Source organism: Xenopus laevis, chromosome 5S (genome assembly GCF_017654675.1).
Source record: "Xenopus laevis strain J_2021 chromosome 5S, Xenopus_laevis_v10.1, whole genome shotgun sequence".
NCBI lineage: Eukaryota > Metazoa > Chordata > Amphibia > Anura > Pipidae > Xenopus > Xenopus laevis.
The window spans coordinates 11897371-11915221 of NC_054380.1; the positions used below are offsets into that span (position 1 = coordinate 11897371).

The following is a 17851-nucleotide window of genomic DNA, read 5'->3' on the forward strand; positions in this document are numbered from 1 at the left end:
CATAACAGATTATGGTATGTATATTTTTATTTATATTGTCGCTACTTATGCACTCAGCACCTTGTAGCTGTACCATAAATTAATAGAACAGACAGGGGTCGTTACAATTATAAATACAAATAAATATAAGGTACAGTTACAATAAAGCTTAGGCACTAAGTGTTAAAGATACAAGAATATGGAGGTCCCTATCCCATAGAGCTTACAATCTAAGTGTTATTAAGCCTATCATATCCATTCTGTATCATACACCAAATAAAGGAGCACTTGAATCTCAGGCAAGAAGAGACCAACCAGTATAGCCCTTGTAAATAGATTAAGGGCAAAATGATCCATGTGTTCAATAAGCTTCCGAGGTTTAAATATTATCTCCACCCCAAGGGTTCTTGGGAAACTGCTCTATCAAAAAATAAAAGTGTTAAAGATGAGAACCATGGGGAAGGCTGAAATCTGAATAGGTTCCACTTATTTTGTTCAAAGAAGGATGTTTGGGTTAATTTCTTGTCTGTTGGTTTTGTCTTACAGAGCAAATCATGGCGGAAGATCAAAAACATGGTTTACTGGTCGTCGCCATTTGTCATGTCCTTCAAGAAGAAGTACCCATGGATACAGCTTGCAGGGCACGCAGGTACAGGGTTCAGTGCAATTGGGTCTTTCATGGGGTGCACTATAGCTCCACTGCTCCTAAGGGTTTAAGCAAACGGGCAGAATCGGGGAGAGTTAGTCACATGGCCTCACATGGAAACTTCAGGCGACTTCGGAAATCGAACTGCCGCGAGTGCATTGCAAGCGTTTTTTCATTTTAGCAGGCAGAAGGCAAGGGGAAGGCAATTCGGGGAGATTGTCGCCCAAAGAAGAGGCGATTAGTCGCCAGGCGTCTAAATCTGCCCAAATCTGCCCTTGTGCGTAAACCCTAAAATTTGGTAAAGGGCATAGTTATCTTAAAAGCTTAAACCCATTGTAGAAAAAAATAAGTCTAGGCCACTAATTTTTAAAAGGATACCATAAACTAGTGGTGGCAATAGATTCTTAATACATCACACTAGTAGCATTGTTTAAAAGCACTTTTTGCCACCAGCTCTGTCTTTTTTCTGCTCTTCAAACTGCCTGTCTGAATAAGCTTTGCTGTTAGCTATGTTTACTGTCATGGGTATACATGGTTTTTCAAAACACACCAGTAAATAGTGCTGCTCCAGCAAATTCCTGCACTGAAATCCATTTTTCTCAAGAGCAAACAGATTTTTTTATATTTAATTTTGAAATCTGACATTTGACTAGACATATTGTCAGTTTCCCAGGTGCCCCCAGTCACGTGACTTGTGTTCTGATAAGCTTTGGTCACTCTTTACTGCTGTGCTGCAAGTTGGAGTGATATACCCTCATCCCTTCTCCCCCCCCAGCAGCCCATCAGCAGAACAATGGGAAGGCAACCAGATAACAGCTCCCTGCTAGATATAAGAACAGCACTAATAGTAAAATCCATATCCCGTTGAGACACCTTCAGTTACATTGAGTAGGAGAAACAATAACCTGCCTGAAAGCTGTTCCATTCTGAAGTGCTGACTCTTTCTGAAAGCACAGGATCAGGCAACTGAGAACTGACCTGAGATGGCGCCTACACACCAATATTAGAACTAAAATAAAAATGAGTTGTTTGGTTAGGAATGAAATTTTATATGGTAGAGTGAATTATTTGCAGTGTAAACAGTGTAATTTAGAAATAAAAACTACACCATAGAAATCATGACAGAATCCCTTTACATAAATTTTTTGTTCCCTCTGTTGCTGCTTAGCTATGATCTAAAAGAGGCTTTGCTGTGTTCATATAGCAATAGATATATAGCCTACATGGATAACAATAGTCTGTCAATCGTTGTCTGTAACAGAGTATATAAATTTGATTGGCTCATAGGTAGTTTTAAAGCTGCAGCCAATGGGAAGATCCTTAAGAAACACTGTGACTGTGAGCAGCGTTGCCTCAGCCAGCTGATGAATGATGTTCTAAAGCCCTATGTTCCGGCCTATCATGGTGATGTGCTGAAAGATGGAGAGAGGTACAATCAAATGGATGATCTGCTCTCGGAATTTGAAAGCCCTTGCATTATGGATTGCAAGATGGGTGTCAGGTAAGCAATAACCTCATACTTCATATTTATAATCTAAAGGTATGAAGTAAAGGCGCAATTGCTTGTTTAAAACATCTCCAGAAGGTGACTAAGGGCTGTCTTGTGCAGTGCAAAGAATCAATGCCTATTTAGCCTTCAGACTGGGTCCCCTTAGCTCATAACAAGTTTACAGATATATAGAAACATTGGGGTAACAGTCACCCTGCTATAGATCCAGGGGTACCAAGGGCACAAATAAGCACTCACCCCAAATCTCACCCTAACTGGCCTTCAGGCTGGGCCCCCTTAACTCATAACAAGGTTACAGATATATAGAAACATTGGGGTAACAGTTACCCTGCTATAGTTCCAGGGGTACCCAGGGTACAAATAAGCACTCACCCCAATTCTCACCCTAACTGGCCTTCAGGCTGGGCCCCCTTAGCTCACAACAAGGTTACAGATATATAGAAACATTGGGGGTAACAGTCAGCCTGCTATAGTTCCAGGGGTACCCAGGGTACAAATAAGCACTCACCCCAAATCTCCCCTAACTGGCCTTCAGGCTGGGCCCCCTTAGCTCATAACAAGGTTACAGATATATAGAAACATTGGGGTAACAGTCACCCTGCTATAGTTCCAGGGGTACCCAGGGCACAAATAAGCACTCACCCCAAATCTCACCCTAACTGGCCTTCAGGCTGGGCCCCCTTAGCTCATAACAAGGTTATAGATATATAGAAACATTGGGGTAACAGTCACCCTACTATAGTTCCAGGGGTACCCATGGCACAAATAAGCACTCACCCCAAATCTCACCCTAATTGGCCTTTAGGCTGGGCCCACTTAGCTCATAACAAGGTTACAGATATATAGAAACATTGGGGTAACAGTCACCCTACTATAGTTCCAGGGGTACCCATGGCACAAATAAGCACTCACCCCAAATCTCACCCTAATTGGCCTTTAGGCTGGGCCCACTTAGCTCATAACATGGTTACAGATATATAGAAACATTGGGGTAACAGTCACCCTGCTATAGTTCCAGAGGTACCCAGGGCAGCAAATACATACAATGCTAATAAGTAAATTTCTGCAATTGATAGCCCCTAAAATGGAGGTTTTTTAAGCAATTTAGTTAAAGTCATGGTGGGAAGCTGAAAGACATTTTCTGATCAGGGCCGGGCTGGCAATGGTGCTCCACCTCTGCCCCATGTTTAGAGTGGGCAGGAATGGGGACTCGAGGGCCAGGGCTATGCAGACAAGAGGTACATGTCCAGTGCCCCCCACGCTGCACCCTAGGCACATGGCTCTTCTGAGTACACGTAGTTCCTGCCCTGTTTTTGACCATCAAAATCTGGAAGAGACCGTGAGTTCCCAGTGTGTACATGTTAGAGATCCGCAGGCCTGGCAGCTATTGCCTCTTAGTGATCCTGACAGTACCTGCTTCCTGTTTGCTCTAGTGAAACCCTTCCTTATTTAGACTATTTACGCAGACCCCATTGTTGTGCTCTACAGTTCATCACTATACCATGTATTTTTCCATTGTCAACAGCCTTTCAGATCCTTTAGTCAAGGAAAATATTATATCCATAATGGTCCCACACCCTGTCCTTCCTCAGTCCTGTCTATTGAACCTTATACACATCAAATAATTACATGATCTGCCAGCTGTCCCTAAAATGGTTTTGCCTGGAATATTTTCCAGGTTTTAAAACCTACATGGCATTGTTAAATGGGCCATGTAGATGATTTCTAAGGAATTTGCTTTTAAGAAACACCCATGGGTCATTTACCACCCTGAGTTCACTATGATATTATCCCTGTTACATTTCATGGCTCTCTCTAGTCAATAGGGTTAAACAGGAAGCAATGTAATGCCATGTTTACAGAATCCCACATATGTTCCCCGAGTTTATTTCCATGTCCTGAGAACATCTTAATTAGATGCAAACGGTTCAGAATAGCTCAGTTTGTGTAGAATTTACATCATCAATGGAACACACACAGAGTGTCAAAACACTTTAACCCTATTCATGCAGGACAGCTAGAGTGACTGCTGCAAAGTACCTCTGAAAGGCTCTGTGGGATAGCAGGTATAGTAGGGAGAGATGGTGCCTATAGTAACAGTGGGATAATAGTCTCTGGGAAGGGAGTGTGACTGTGGGATAGCAGGTATAGTAGGGAGAGATGGTGCCTATAGTAACAGTGGATAATAGTCTCTGGGAAGGGAGTGTGACTGTGGGATAGCAGGTATAGTAGGGAGAGTCGGTTCCTATAGTAACAGTGGGATAATAGTCTCTGGGAAGGGAGTGTGACTGTGGGATATAGCAGGTATAGTAGGAGAGATGGTGCCTATAGTAACAGTGGATAATAGTCTCTGGGAAGGGAGTGTGACTGTGGGATAGCAGGTATAGTAGGGAGAGATGGTGTCTATAGTAACAGTGGGATAATAGTCTCTGGGAAGGGAGTGTGACTGTGGGATAGCAGGTATAGTAGGGAGAGATGGTGCCTATAGTAACAGTGGGATAATAGTCTCTGGGAAGGGAGTGTGACTGTGCCGAACTACTGAACACACTGGGAGGGTGGGATGCGTGGGTTTGCATTAGATATGCATGCTTGCTGTGTAGGTTGGTTGCAATCCAAAAGCATTGGAAAATCACTCAAACCTTCTCTTTAATCTTTATTATGAGGACTATAGCTTGCACTATGTTTAGTGCATTAATGCAGACTCAGTTATCTCTGCTAGAGGGGGCAAAACACTATAGATGGAAATATTGTATAAGACCTGTTCTATGAAGAATGTGTACAGTATGAAAAAAGACATTGATCAATATTGTTGAACCCAGTGTGAAAGCAGCTTTGTCAGTGGTACATGCACAATGGGCAGCAGGTTGTTAGACAGTAGATGACTGACATGTTGAGTTATGTACAGGGATTATTTGTATCTGACAATGATTTGCGCCATCTCAAGACTTATGGGAATGTTGAACACTGACATCCCATTTCAGGGTTAAGGTGGGCATAGACCATCTGGCAAAACAGATCTTTATCTGATCTGGCCACAAATATGGATGAACCAAATGTATGGCCCTAGGGCTGACTATAAGTTCAAAATGGGGTCCAATGAGAATCGAGAGCTGTGTGCCTTATGGATATCTGCCCAATTTTTATCAGTCAGGGCAGACTGTCAGGAAGGCACCATGCATGGGCTGAGGGTCAGCTTGTGTATGACCTTTGCAGCCCCAGGGTTTTAAGCTTAATTTTGTAGGGCTTAAAATGTTTTTATCCCTTTTCCCTGACCCCAGGACTTATTTAGAGGAAGAGCTGATGAAAGCCAGGAAGAAACCCAGCCTCAGGAAAGATATGTATCTCAAGATGACTGAGGTGGACCCAGAAGCCCCAACAGAGGAGGAGAACCAGCAACGTGCCGTCACCAAGCCCCGGTACATGACATGGAGAGAGACCATCAGTTCCACGTCTACTCTTGGCTTTCGTATTGAAGGCATCAAGGTATCATTTTATTACCAAACCGTCTATTCAGCTTTCAGGATGCCACTAACTTGGTATGCAGGAGATGCCTCTGATATTTGTCCATTTTTAAGGCATGATAAACAACATCAGCCCCTAGAACAACAAAGCATTCCGCACCCTTAATATCCACTGGATACAGCTGGCTTAGACTTAACTACCATAAGGAAGGATATTCTATGTATAGAACAACAATATTATTGCTAACCAGCAGGATATTCATGGATTTCCTAGTTTTCTTTTCTAACGATAGATCCCTGACTTGTAAATAAGATCTGACACAAGCGCTCAAGCAACAGAAGAAATCTCCTGTGGGAGAAGGAAATGATGTTACATGAATCGTCATCATATTTGTCTTTAAAGGGATACTGTCATGGGAATTTTTTTCAAAATGAATCGGTTAATAGTGCTGCTCTAGCAGAATTCTGCGCTGAAATCGATTTCTCAAAAGAGCAAACAGATTTTTTTATATTCAAATTTGAAATCTGACATGGGGCTAGACATATTGTCAATTTCCCAGCTGCCCCAAGTCATGTGACTTGTGCTCTGATAAACTTCAATCACTCTTTACTGCTGTACTGCAAGTTGGAGTGATATCACCCCCTCCCTTCCCCCCCCAACAGCCAAACAAAAGAACAATGGGAAGGTAACCAGATAACCGCTCCCTAATACAAGATAACAGCTGCCTGGTAGATCTAAGAACAACACTCAATAGTAAAAACCCATGTCCCACTGAGACACATTCAGTTACATTGAGAAGGAAAAACAGCAGCCTGCCAGAAAGCATTTCTCTCCTAAAGTGCAGGCACAAGTCACATGACTAGGGGCAGCTGGGAAATTGACAAAATGTCTAGCCCCATGTCAGATTTCAAAATTGAATATAAAAAAATCTGTTTGCTCTTTTGAGAAATGGATTTCAGTGCAGAATTCTGCTGGAGTAGCACTATTAACTGATTCATTTTGAAAAAAAACATGTTTTCCGATGACAGGATCCCTTTAATGATGATAATATCCTTGTTCTTTACAGTACAGTAAGAGTGTATAGTATATTGTGTGCACAAAACACTACTTAAAGAACTTTTGCAATTTAAATTTTCTAGTTTTCAAAATATTAGCAGTTTTAATACTGCTGACATAATACATTTAAACCAAAACACAGCAGCCTGACTTTCAGTACTGCTGACCAGCCACCTTTGGCAGAAAACTAGATTGGTGAGAAAATGAAAGTCGTGTGATGTTGCTTTTTCTTAGAAAACTAAGTCAGTGAGTAGAGAAGAGATATCTGATATTTTTCTGGTTAGTTCTCAGCTGGGAAACATCACAGTACTTTCCTCTGCTCGCAGAATTAATTTTGAGTTTCTGCAATAATTGCTTACAGCTCTGGGCAAGTTTAGGGAGCCACCAGCAGTAGGGGGGCCATTTGGGAAAAAATATTTAGGGTTGCCACCATTTCTGGAAAAAAATACCGGCCTTCCTATATTCTTGCCATTAATATCATTGGCATCAAGCATCGTTTTTACCGGCCAGGCCGGTAAAATACTGGCCAGGAGGCAACCCTAATTATATTGTGTAACAGTTTTAGATATTCTCAGTATATACATCAGTGGTGAGTGTGCAACTGTGGTGTAACTATAAGGCATGGTGCCACCCCAAGCAAAAAATCTTTGTAAGAGCCCAATGTGCACAGCAAACCCACCTCTCCCAGTGCCCTCTGTTCACATCCCCATCTACTCGTTCCAAGGTTGGAGAACGGCTAGCCCAACGGTTAGCCCAACTAACTGCAATCCTTAGCCCAACTAACTGCAACCCTTAGCCCAACTAACTGCAACACTTAGCCCAACTAACTGCAACCCTTAACCCAATTAACTGCAACCATTAGCCCAACTAACTGCAATTCTTAGCCCACCTAACTGCAACTCTTAGCCCAATTAACTGCAACCTTTAGCCCAACTATCTTTAGCCCAAATAACTGCAACCCTTAACCCAACTAATGGGAACCCTTAACCCAACTAACTGCAACCCTTAGCCCAGCTAACTGCAACCCTTAGCCGAACTAACTGCAACCTTAACCCAACTAACTGCAACCCTTAACCCAACTAACTGCAACCCTTAGCCCAACTAACTGCAACCCTTAACCCAACTAACTGCAACCCTTAACCCAACTAACTGCAACCCTTAACCCAACTAACTGCAACCCTTAACCCAACTTACTCCAACCCTTAGCCCAACTAACTGCAACCCTTAACCCAACTTACTCCAACCCTTAGCCCAACTAACTGCAACCCTTAACCCAACTAACTGCAACCCTTAGCCCAACTAACTGCAACCCTTAACCCAACTAACTGCAACCCTTAACCCAACTAACTGCAACCCTTAACCCAACTTACTCCAACCCTTAGCCCAACTAACTGCAACCCTTAACCCAACTTACTCCAACCCTTAGCCCAACTAACTGCAACCCTTAACCCAACTAACTGCAACCTTTAGCCCAACAGGGACTTTTTTTGTCAGTATGAGTATCTCTTCCTATATATGCCCATTATACAGAGATGAAAATATTCTGTAAGTGTTAGAAATAAGCATGTATCCCTATACACTTGTAAATTACAATGTAATCCAAAGTTTCATGTATTAGCTCTTCTAGCATAGGAATGTTGTATACCTATCAAACTGTAATACAGGTGTGGGACCTATTATCCAGAATGCTCTGGACCTCGGGGTTTCCAGATAACGGATCTTTCCATAATTTGGGTCTTCCTACCTTAAGTCTAATAGAAAATGTAAACATTAAATAAAGCCAATAGGCTGGTTTTGCTTCAAATAAGGATTAATTATATCTTAGTTGGGATCAAGTACAAGCTACTGTTTTAATATTACACAGAAAAAGGAAATCATTTTTAAAATGTTGGATTATATGAATAAACTGGAATCTATGGAAGATTGCCTTTCCGTAATTCAGAGCTTTCTGGATAATGGGTTTCTGGATAACAGATCCCATACCTGTATAATAAAATGTACTGGTATGACAGAAATGCCCATCACTGTATCCCGTCTCTCTCTCTTCTTATCTTCCTTTACTTCTTTCTCTCATCATGCCTTCTTATTAAATATCAACAAATAAAACCATACAAAAAACATTTCATATAAAATGAGTTTCAGCCTTTATTTTTATATGATCCCCCCATTTCCTGTTTTTTCCTACCAGAATGAGGATGGCACAGTGAACAGAGACTTTAAAAAGACCAGAACGCGAGTGCAACTGATGGAGGCATTCAGAGGTTTTACTAAAGGAAACCAAAAGATTTTAGTAAGTGCTGGCATCACACTATGGGGCAGATTTATTACCATGACCATAATTTTTTTTTTATGGTCAAATTTGACTAGGGAATTATCTAGTTTTTTTAAAATTATTTGAATTCGATTTTTGAGATTTATCATACTCTGGCCCTTAAAGAATTCGAATTTGACTGTTTGCCACCTTAAACCTGTCGAATTGCCAAGTCAGTGGGTGAGGTCCAGGGATCTATTTGGAGATGTCTGCAGCCTTCCTGACAATCAAGTTTTTTTCGGAAAAAAACGCAAATCGAGTTTGCTCTAATTCCATTCGAGTTTTCGGGTCATTTAAATTTGTCCGCGTTGGAAAAATTCTATTTTATTAATAAATTTCGATTTGTCGAATTTCGAAATCATGGGAGCTTATGGGAGTTTTAAAAAACTCACATGAATTCAGTGGCGTAACTACCGGGGGAGCAGGGGGTGCGATTGGGCCAGGGCCCGCACCCCCTCAGGGCCCCCCCGACAGCTCGCGCCACTGTTCTAATGCGGCCGTTTCTGGCCGTACGGAGGGGGACGGGGCCCGGCTGCACGTCCCGCGCCAGGGCCCCCCCCCTCTAGTTACGGCTCTGCATGAATTCAAAATTCCACCCTTGATAAATGTGCCTCTATGTGTATATATGGGTATAAAGTACCATATACTTTGACCATGGTTAACATTGGCTGAGATTCTTGCACCATTCAAATGACTAAACTGTGCAGCCAGAGTTTGTTTCTTGTAGTCCCTCTCAGACTATCACAAGCCCCACAGCAAGAGGTATATTTTATTCCCCCTACAACATGTGCACCCCCACCCACATTTATATACAATAACTTACATATGAGGCCTATATAGTTACAGTAGGAATTTTAATAACAAATTTACACATTTTAACTTTAAAATCAGCTAAAATTTGTAATGAATGTGTATTGGGAAAAAAAATCACATTTGGGTGGAGTTTCCCTTTAAAGGAGAAACAAACCCCTTATTAAAAAAAACCCTACCCCCTTACCCCACATAGATCGCCCTCCCTCCTCCCCCTCCCCCCAAGCCTAGCTGCTACCTTGCGCAAATGCCCTTAACTTTTTACTTACCCCTCGGTGTAGATTCAGGGATTGGAGTTCACGGCAGCCATCCTCCGGGTCTTCGTGTCTTCTTCCGGCGATTTGGCAATTTCCGACCATTTCGGCACATGCGCAGTTGTCGCAAACTGGAAAATTGCTCTGACTGCACCGCTCCGCCAGTCTCATTTTCAGATTACGGAAGACCCCGAGGATGGCTGCCATGAACTCCGATCCCTGAATCTGCACCAAGGGGTAAGTAAAGAGTAGGTGTATTTGCCCGGGGTAGCAACTAGGCTGGGGGGAGGAGGGAGGGGGTCTATGTGGGGTGGGAGGGGTGTTTTGTTTTTTTTCAAAAAAAAAAGGGTTTGTTTCTCCTTTAACTAGTATTAGACTTAGAATGTTTGTATGAGTTTCTATCTTCCATCTGGCTCTGTGATTCCCAATCTGTTCCTCTGTTGCTGATTGGCAGGATCATTTTTAGTGACAGTCTGTTTCTCTGTGTCACATCATTTATTCAGACCTCTAGTGTATAAATGTGACACAGGACTGTGTATGTTTCTTTTCAGAAGTTGTACCTAGAGCGCCTGGAGGACATGAGTGCCATGCTGGAGAAGTCTCCTTTCTTTGAGACCCATGAGGTAAGACGAGAGAAAGTGTAATTACTTAACGTAAGATCCTGGTACGTTTGATCCTGCATCTAATAAGAATACTGGGCTCAGAAACCCATAGATCAGACTGAGTGAGGGTGTCCTTGCACTGCTTCAGTCCTGCTACCTGCCCCAGTCACTCCCAGGTAACTCCTTTTATTCCCTCTCAGGTCTCCAGTCACTGCTGTATCACTTCCTCTGCTGTTCCTGGGTCTGTCCATGAACCTTCCATCTGCTGATCACATGCAGCCTCCACAGCACTAATACTGCTCTCCTTAATCCCTAATGTTCAGTTTGTATTTTTTAGTTTGATGGCGTGTTATACAGTCAATTTCCTGGATTGAGGCTCTGAAATATATCTGCTATTACCCCACTGCTGTTCTTTACTAGGCATTAGAAAATGAAAATATAAATCACAAAAAAAGTAATTTTTTTCTAATGTACAGTAGCTTTATCAAACATATTGTACATTTAGAAGGTAAATACACAATGGTTACATAGAGATACATACTTCTTGCTTTATGTTTGGTATGAGTAGCATACCAAACCTAGCCCTCACATGCTGTTCCTGCTGAATTGTGCTTAGTAGAGGGAATACCTAAGCTGCCATAGTTTTATGGTATCTCTCTGTACAGACTATGAGCAAACTTAGGGGCTGTTCCTGCTGAATTGTGCTTAGTACAGGGGAATACCTATGCTCAGGGCCGCCATCAGGGGGGGACAGGGGGGACAAGCGTACCGGGCCCGGGCATGAAGGGGGGCCCGGCAGCGCTGCATTTTTTTGAAGATCCGGGCCCCCCTTACGAGCGCCCGAGCCGTACGTCTTGCCTCTTCAGTGCCGAATGCGGAAGTGCCGAAAAGCCGAAGCCGATGCGCCGAAAAGACCCGAAGTCACGAAAACAGCCGAAGCCGAAGTCCTGAAGCAGCGCAAAGACCCGAAGTCACGAAAACAGCCGAAGCCGAAGTCCTGAAGCGGTGAAAAGACCCGAAGTCACGAAAGGAGGCGAAGTTGAAGTACTGAAGCCATGAGTTCAATTCTACTGAACACCAGTTTGTGTTTTTTTTTTTTTTAATCCCCTGGCCACCAATGTATTATTTTAATATTCTATAGGCCCCTGCCACCAATCTTTTTTTTAAAACTTTTGTTTTTGGGGCCCCAATTTTTTTTTTAACTCGTAAGGGGCCCCTTGCCACCATTGTTTTTTTTTGGGTTTTTTTTTTTAAAAAAAATTAATTTTCTTTTTGGTGGCCCCAAATTTTTTTAACTTGTAAGGGGGCCCCTGCCACCAGTTTTTTTTTTTTTTTCAAAAAAAAATTTTTTTTTTAAAAATTTTTTTGGGGCCCCAATTTGTTTTTAACTTGTAAGGGGCCCCTGCCACCATTTTTTTTTTTTCAAAAAAATTTTTTTTTCTCCAAATTTTTTTTTTGGGGCCCCAATTTGTTTTTAACTTATAAGGGGGCCCCTGCCGCCAATGTTTTTTTTTTTTTTCAAAAAAAAATTAATTTTTTTTCAAATTTTTTTTTGGGGCCCCAATTTGTTTTTAACTTAGAAGGGGGCCCCTGTCACCAATGTTTGTTTATTTTTTAGTTTTTTTTACATTTTTTTTTGTTGGGGCCCCAAGTTTTTTTTAACAGGGGGCCCCTGCCACCAATGTTTTTTAAAAAAAAAAAATTTTAATTTTTTTTTTTTGGGGCCCCAATTTTTTTTATAAGGGGGCCCTGACCATCAATAGCTTTTTACAACTTGTGTGGGGGGGGGGTTACTTTTTTAGCGCTGATGTCTGTGTGGTCTTTTAACTGCGATGTGGGCGGGATATGGGGCGGAGCTTGGTCGTCAGTGTGGGCGGGGCCCAGGGGGCCCCAAAAATTTTGTTGTACGGGGCCCCGTGATTTCTAATGGCGGCCCTGCCTATGCTGCCATAGTTTTATGGTATCTCTCTGTACAGACTATGAGCAAACTTAGGGGCTGTTCCTGCTGAATTGTGCTTAGTACAGGGGAATACCTATGCTGCCATAGTTTTATGGGATCTCTCTGTACAGACTATGAGCAAACTTAGGGGACTGTTCCTGCTGAATTGTGCTTAGTACAGGGGAATACCTATGCTGCATAGCTTTGGTATCTTTCTGTATAGGTTATAAGCTATTTTTGTTAAAACAATACCTTCCCACCCCCAACCTCCGGTCGCAGTAGGGTTACCAACAACTTCCTTTATTAGGGCACAGGTTAAAAATGCTGCAGGCTTAAGGCTTAAGTGGAGTGGCTGCTTTTTTGGGACAATCTCTGCTCTGCGTACCCAGGGCCACTATTAGACAGGGCCCCGTACAACAACATTTTCAGGGCCCCCTGGGCCCCATCCACACAACAGTTAAAAGACCACACAGACATCAATGCTAAAAAAGGAACCCCCCCCCCACACACAAGTTATAAAAAGCTATTGATGGTCGGGCCCCCTTATAAGTTAAAAAAAACTGTGGTGCCAGGGGCCCCCCTTAAAAGTTTTTTAAAAAATTGGTGGTCAGGGCCCCCCCTGCAAGTTAAAAAAAACAATTGGTGACCAGGGCCCCCCTATAAAAAAAATTGGGGCCCCAAAGAATATTTTTTAAAAAACATTGGTGGCAGGGGCATATAGAGTATTAAAATAATACATTGGTGGCCAGGGGATTCAAAAAAATAAAAAAACACAAATTGGTGTTCAGTAGAATTGAACTCGTGGCTTCAGGACTTCAACTTCGCCTCCTTTCGTGACTTTGGGTCTTTTCGCCGCTTCAGGACAATTTCACATGTTTTCGTGACTTCGGGTCTTTTCGCTGCATCGGGAGTTCGGCTATTTTCGTGGCTTCGGCTTTTTTCGCCACTTCGGAAGTTCGGCTTTGGCTATTTTCGCCGCTTCGGGAGTTCAGGTTCGGCTGTTTTCATGGCTTCGGGTCTTTTCGCCTTTTCCGGACTTCGGCTGTTCAGCTTTTTCGGCAGTTCCGCATTTTGGCTGTTTGGGACTTCTGAAATGGCCGCACGGCTTGGGCACTGTCAAGGGGGGCCCGACTCTCTCAAAAGTGCAGCACTGCTAGGCCCCCCTGATGGTGGCCCTGTGCGTACCTGCATTACAGTGGAGCTGTACTTATCAGTTCAGAGCTGAAGGAGGGAGCGGATCCACTTCTCTCAGTCTGCAAAAAAAATGTATGCTGAGAGCACACAGCCCATCTCTGAGGCCGATTAGATATGGACACCTCATTAAAGATGGTTGTAGGCAACCTTGGGTCAACCTTCCTTGGACACAAGGCGGCACCTCCTGTTGCCTCTTATAAAGGGAATATGACAGTACAGAAGGGCTATGTTAGGAGATATAGAAGGGTGTGGGACAAAACCAGTTTGTGTATGGCTGAACCTGTTAGCTGAGCCAAAAACAAAGCTAATAGAATAGTTATTCTCCTCTCATTAGTCATCATCCATAAATGCAATGGGAAAGTCAAATAAGGTTTACGGGCCCTTTACAATATCTCTTTAATATTCACATTCATATTAATATTCACGTTTATATTTCCAGTAGTGGCGTCAAAGTCAAAACAGTACATTGTATATGAGTCTGTGTTTTTATGTGTGAGTGTATATGAGTGTGTGTTTATATGTGAGTGTATATGAGTGTGTGTTTATGTGTGAGTGTATATGAGTCTGTGTGTTGATGTGTGAGTGTATATGAGTGTGTGTTTTTATGTGAGTGTATATAAGTGTGTGTTGATGTGTGAGTGTATATGAGTGTGTGTTTATATGTGAGTGTATATAAGTGTGTGTTGATGTGTGAGTGTATATGAGTGTGTGTTTATATGTGAGTGTATTATTTCTCTGTAATAATAAAACAGTAGCTTGTACTTGATCCCAACTAAGATATAATTAATCCTTATTGGAAGCAAAACCAGCCTATTGGGCTTGTTTAATGTTTACATGATTTTCTAGTAGACTTAAGGTATGAAGATCCAAATTCCTTTATCGTAAAGCCCCAGGTCCCAAGCATTCTGGATATCAGGTCCCATATCTGTATGTGGCTCAAAGGGATCATTACTTGAAAGGGCAATTCATTTTGTCTATGGAGTGAACCAGTGGCCGTCAAAATGCCCTGCACTGCCGTGCACTTACTCTCGCCCAGGGGGTCGGGATTTTTGAGCGCTGCCAGTGATGTGACTGCTGAGGAATGCAGTGAGCTCATTGTCTTAGAATGCAGTAAGGACTCTCAAACAAGATGCCTCTCTGCTCATAGAGAATGAAAATCCAGCCTCTATTTATAGGCCGAACAATTATTTATTTTTATTATGAGTAATGGCCTCTGTGCTTGTTGTACACGTGGGAATCTAACCCCAAACTTCCTCATGGACACTTGCCCCCGTATAAAATGGGTTATTTGAAGGGGTCAGCACTTTCTAAGCACATACCATAGCTAGGAATAATAATAATAGATCCTATTAGTTCATAAGCCACTTATACAGCTGGGAGGCCTGGCCTCGGGTCCTCTATCAGCTTTCTGCAACAGCCACAACCCACAGTGCAAAACAGCAAAAATGTGACATTTTTATTTAGAAAAAAATAAATAATCCTTAGTAGCTTCTCACTGGCTGCAGACTCAAGTTATGGGCAGCACGGGACTATGGTCTACATTTCCTTCTATACAACATCAGCAATTTGTGGGTATTGCCCCCAGATGGCTGGCTCGCTGCTATCCAATGAGAAACCACTAGGAGTGTACTGGAAACGTAGGTACTACTTCAATGGTAGAATGTAACTTCCTCTGATGAGGATGTAGTAAGTACGCTGTTGACAGGGAAAGGGTTAAACATACTTGGACACTAGGAAATGCAATTAATAATAATATTAATTAGGGGGGTTGGGGGTCGCCTGAGCTCTTTGCTCTGATACAGCTGAGCCAACAGATTTGGCAGACAAAGGAAGTTTCCTATTGGCTCATGTGCATGGATGCTGTTTTAGAAACCCATATTGCAGAGTTTGCATCCCAAGCGGCTCTGCCCTTTATCAACTTTTTAAACTACCATGAGAGAATGAATGATTCCCAGGCTGGGCCTATTTCAGCTTGGTACCCGGGGCCCAATTTTTTTTTAAATGTCTAAGCAGAGAACAGCTTGTGGCCTCCAGTCAAAGCACAAAAGGTGTCATTATCTATTCATATATTCTCCTTTATATCTGGATTCGGAACAAGTACTCAGTGTATATCTGCCAAGGATAAGAGCTCCAGGGACTCAGCATTCATCAATAGCTCCAGGGACTCAGTATTCATCATTACCCACGTACTATAATCCTAATTCCCTTTTTACTCATGTAGTACTGCTATTTTCTGTCTCAACTTTTGCCCGTTTCTCTCTTAAATGTCTACTGGTTTCATTTGTTCTATACCAGTTAAGCATTCTTATGAATAACAGGCTCCTCTGTGCTGCAATGCTGGAAATAAGCCTTTCAAATAAATAAATCAAATAAAGAGTAACTTACTGTTATGCCATGTTTGTTGTAACACTATAGGACTCTCTGTGACCATATAAAGGCACAAGGCTGCAGGAACTCTGAGTATCACTCATGTATTATAAGGGATAATGTACTCCCTAGTGTAAATAATAAGGATATTAGAAGTCACTGAGAGGTTGTTATGTGACCATATAAAGGCACAAGGCTGCAGGCTGAGTTATACAGGGAACGCTGAGTATCACTCATGTATTATAAGGGATAATATACCCCCTACTGTAAATTATAAGGATATTAGAAGTCACTGAGGGGTTCTGTGACCATATAAAGGCACAAGGCTGCAGGCTGAGTTATACAGGGAACTGTGAGTATCACTCATGTATTATAAGGGATAATGTACCCCCTACTGTAAATGATAAGGATATTAGAAGTCACTAAGGGGTTGTTCTGTGACCATATAAAGACACAAGGCTGCAGGCTGAGTTATACAGGGAACTCTGAGTATCACTCATGTATTATAAGGTATAATATACCCCCTACTGTAAATGATAAGGATATTAGAAGTCACTGAGGGGTTCTGTGACCATATAAAGGCAATAGGCTGCAGGCTGAGTTATACAGGGAACTCTGAGTATCACTCATGTATTATAAGGGATAATGTACCCCCTACTGTAAATGATAAGGATATTAGAAGTCACTAAGGGGTTGTTCTGTGACCATATAAAGGCACAAGGCTGCAGGCTGAGTTATACAGGGAACTCTGAGTATCATTTGTATATTATAAAGGAATAATGTACCCCCTACTGTAACAGTGCTACGCAATATGTTGGCGCTATATAAATACATGTTAATAATAAATACTGTAAATGATAAGGATATTAGAAGTCACTGAGGGGTTCTGTGACCATGTAAGATCAGTAAGGTCTGACTATGATAAATCAGCTGATAGGACAAAGCCGTAATGATTGTCTTTTTCTTGAAGGTGATTGGAAGCTCCTTGCTGTTTATCCATGATAAGAAGGAGAATGCCAAGGTGTGGATGATAGACTTTGGTAAAACCACTCCACTGCCAGAGGGGGAAGTCCTAACCCATCGGAAGTCCTGGGTGGAAGGAAATCGAGAGGACGGTTACCTGTGGGGACTGGATAATTTGATTAACATCCTAACGGAGATGGTGAGAGATGGAGAGAAAGAAGAAGACAAAGAAGAAGACAAAGAAGAAGAAAAAGAATCACATTAGAGGCAGTACTATCCCCAGGAATGACACTCTAGGAACGCACTACAAGTCACTTTCTGGACCACATCTATTTATGACCTTGTAGGATGGACTGGAATGTACCACTCCTCCAGCAGCTGCACGGGAGGCCAGAAAACATACTAAGCTATTTTACACATTTTCTGTCCTTTTTAGATCTTGTACATAGTTTCTTACCAGAACAAAAAAAGGACTATGCTTGTTTTTAATATATATCTATATATTCTGGTGTCTTTTATTAGAGGGGTTGGAAGTTTATACCAATGACTGATCTTGTTTTATCCCAGCGGACCAATTTCATTTATACATTTATAATTTTAATAAGTTCATTTCTAGGGCTTGATAAGACTTACCATTCAGGGACCAGATCTGGATTTAGTGGGGTACAAGCCACTGTCCCATATCCTTTAAGTAGTGGGGCTCTGTAGAAGAGTATTTCTAAGAAAGAAGGGTGTAAGAAAAAGCATAGTCACATCAT

At 42.1% G+C, this 17851-nt stretch overlaps 1 protein-coding gene across 1 annotated transcript in view; it reads left to right on the forward strand.

Moving 5' to 3' along the window:
* The window catches only part of LOC108717684 (inositol-trisphosphate 3-kinase B), a 65302-nt gene extending 47716 nt beyond the window's left edge, over positions 1-17586 (forward strand). Inside the window, exons 3-8 of the mRNA XM_018264933.2 lie at positions 526-628; positions 1913-2126; positions 5414-5618; positions 8842-8943; positions 10580-10651; positions 17101-17586. Coding sequence (XP_018120422.1) covers positions 526-628; positions 1913-2126; positions 5414-5618; positions 8842-8943; positions 10580-10651; positions 17101-17358 — 954 coding nt within the window. The 3' untranslated portion in view covers positions 17359-17586. The remainder of the gene's footprint in view (positions 1-525; positions 629-1912; positions 2127-5413; positions 5619-8841; positions 8944-10579; positions 10652-17100) is intronic.
* The last annotated feature ends 265 nt before the right edge of the window (positions 17587-17851 follow it).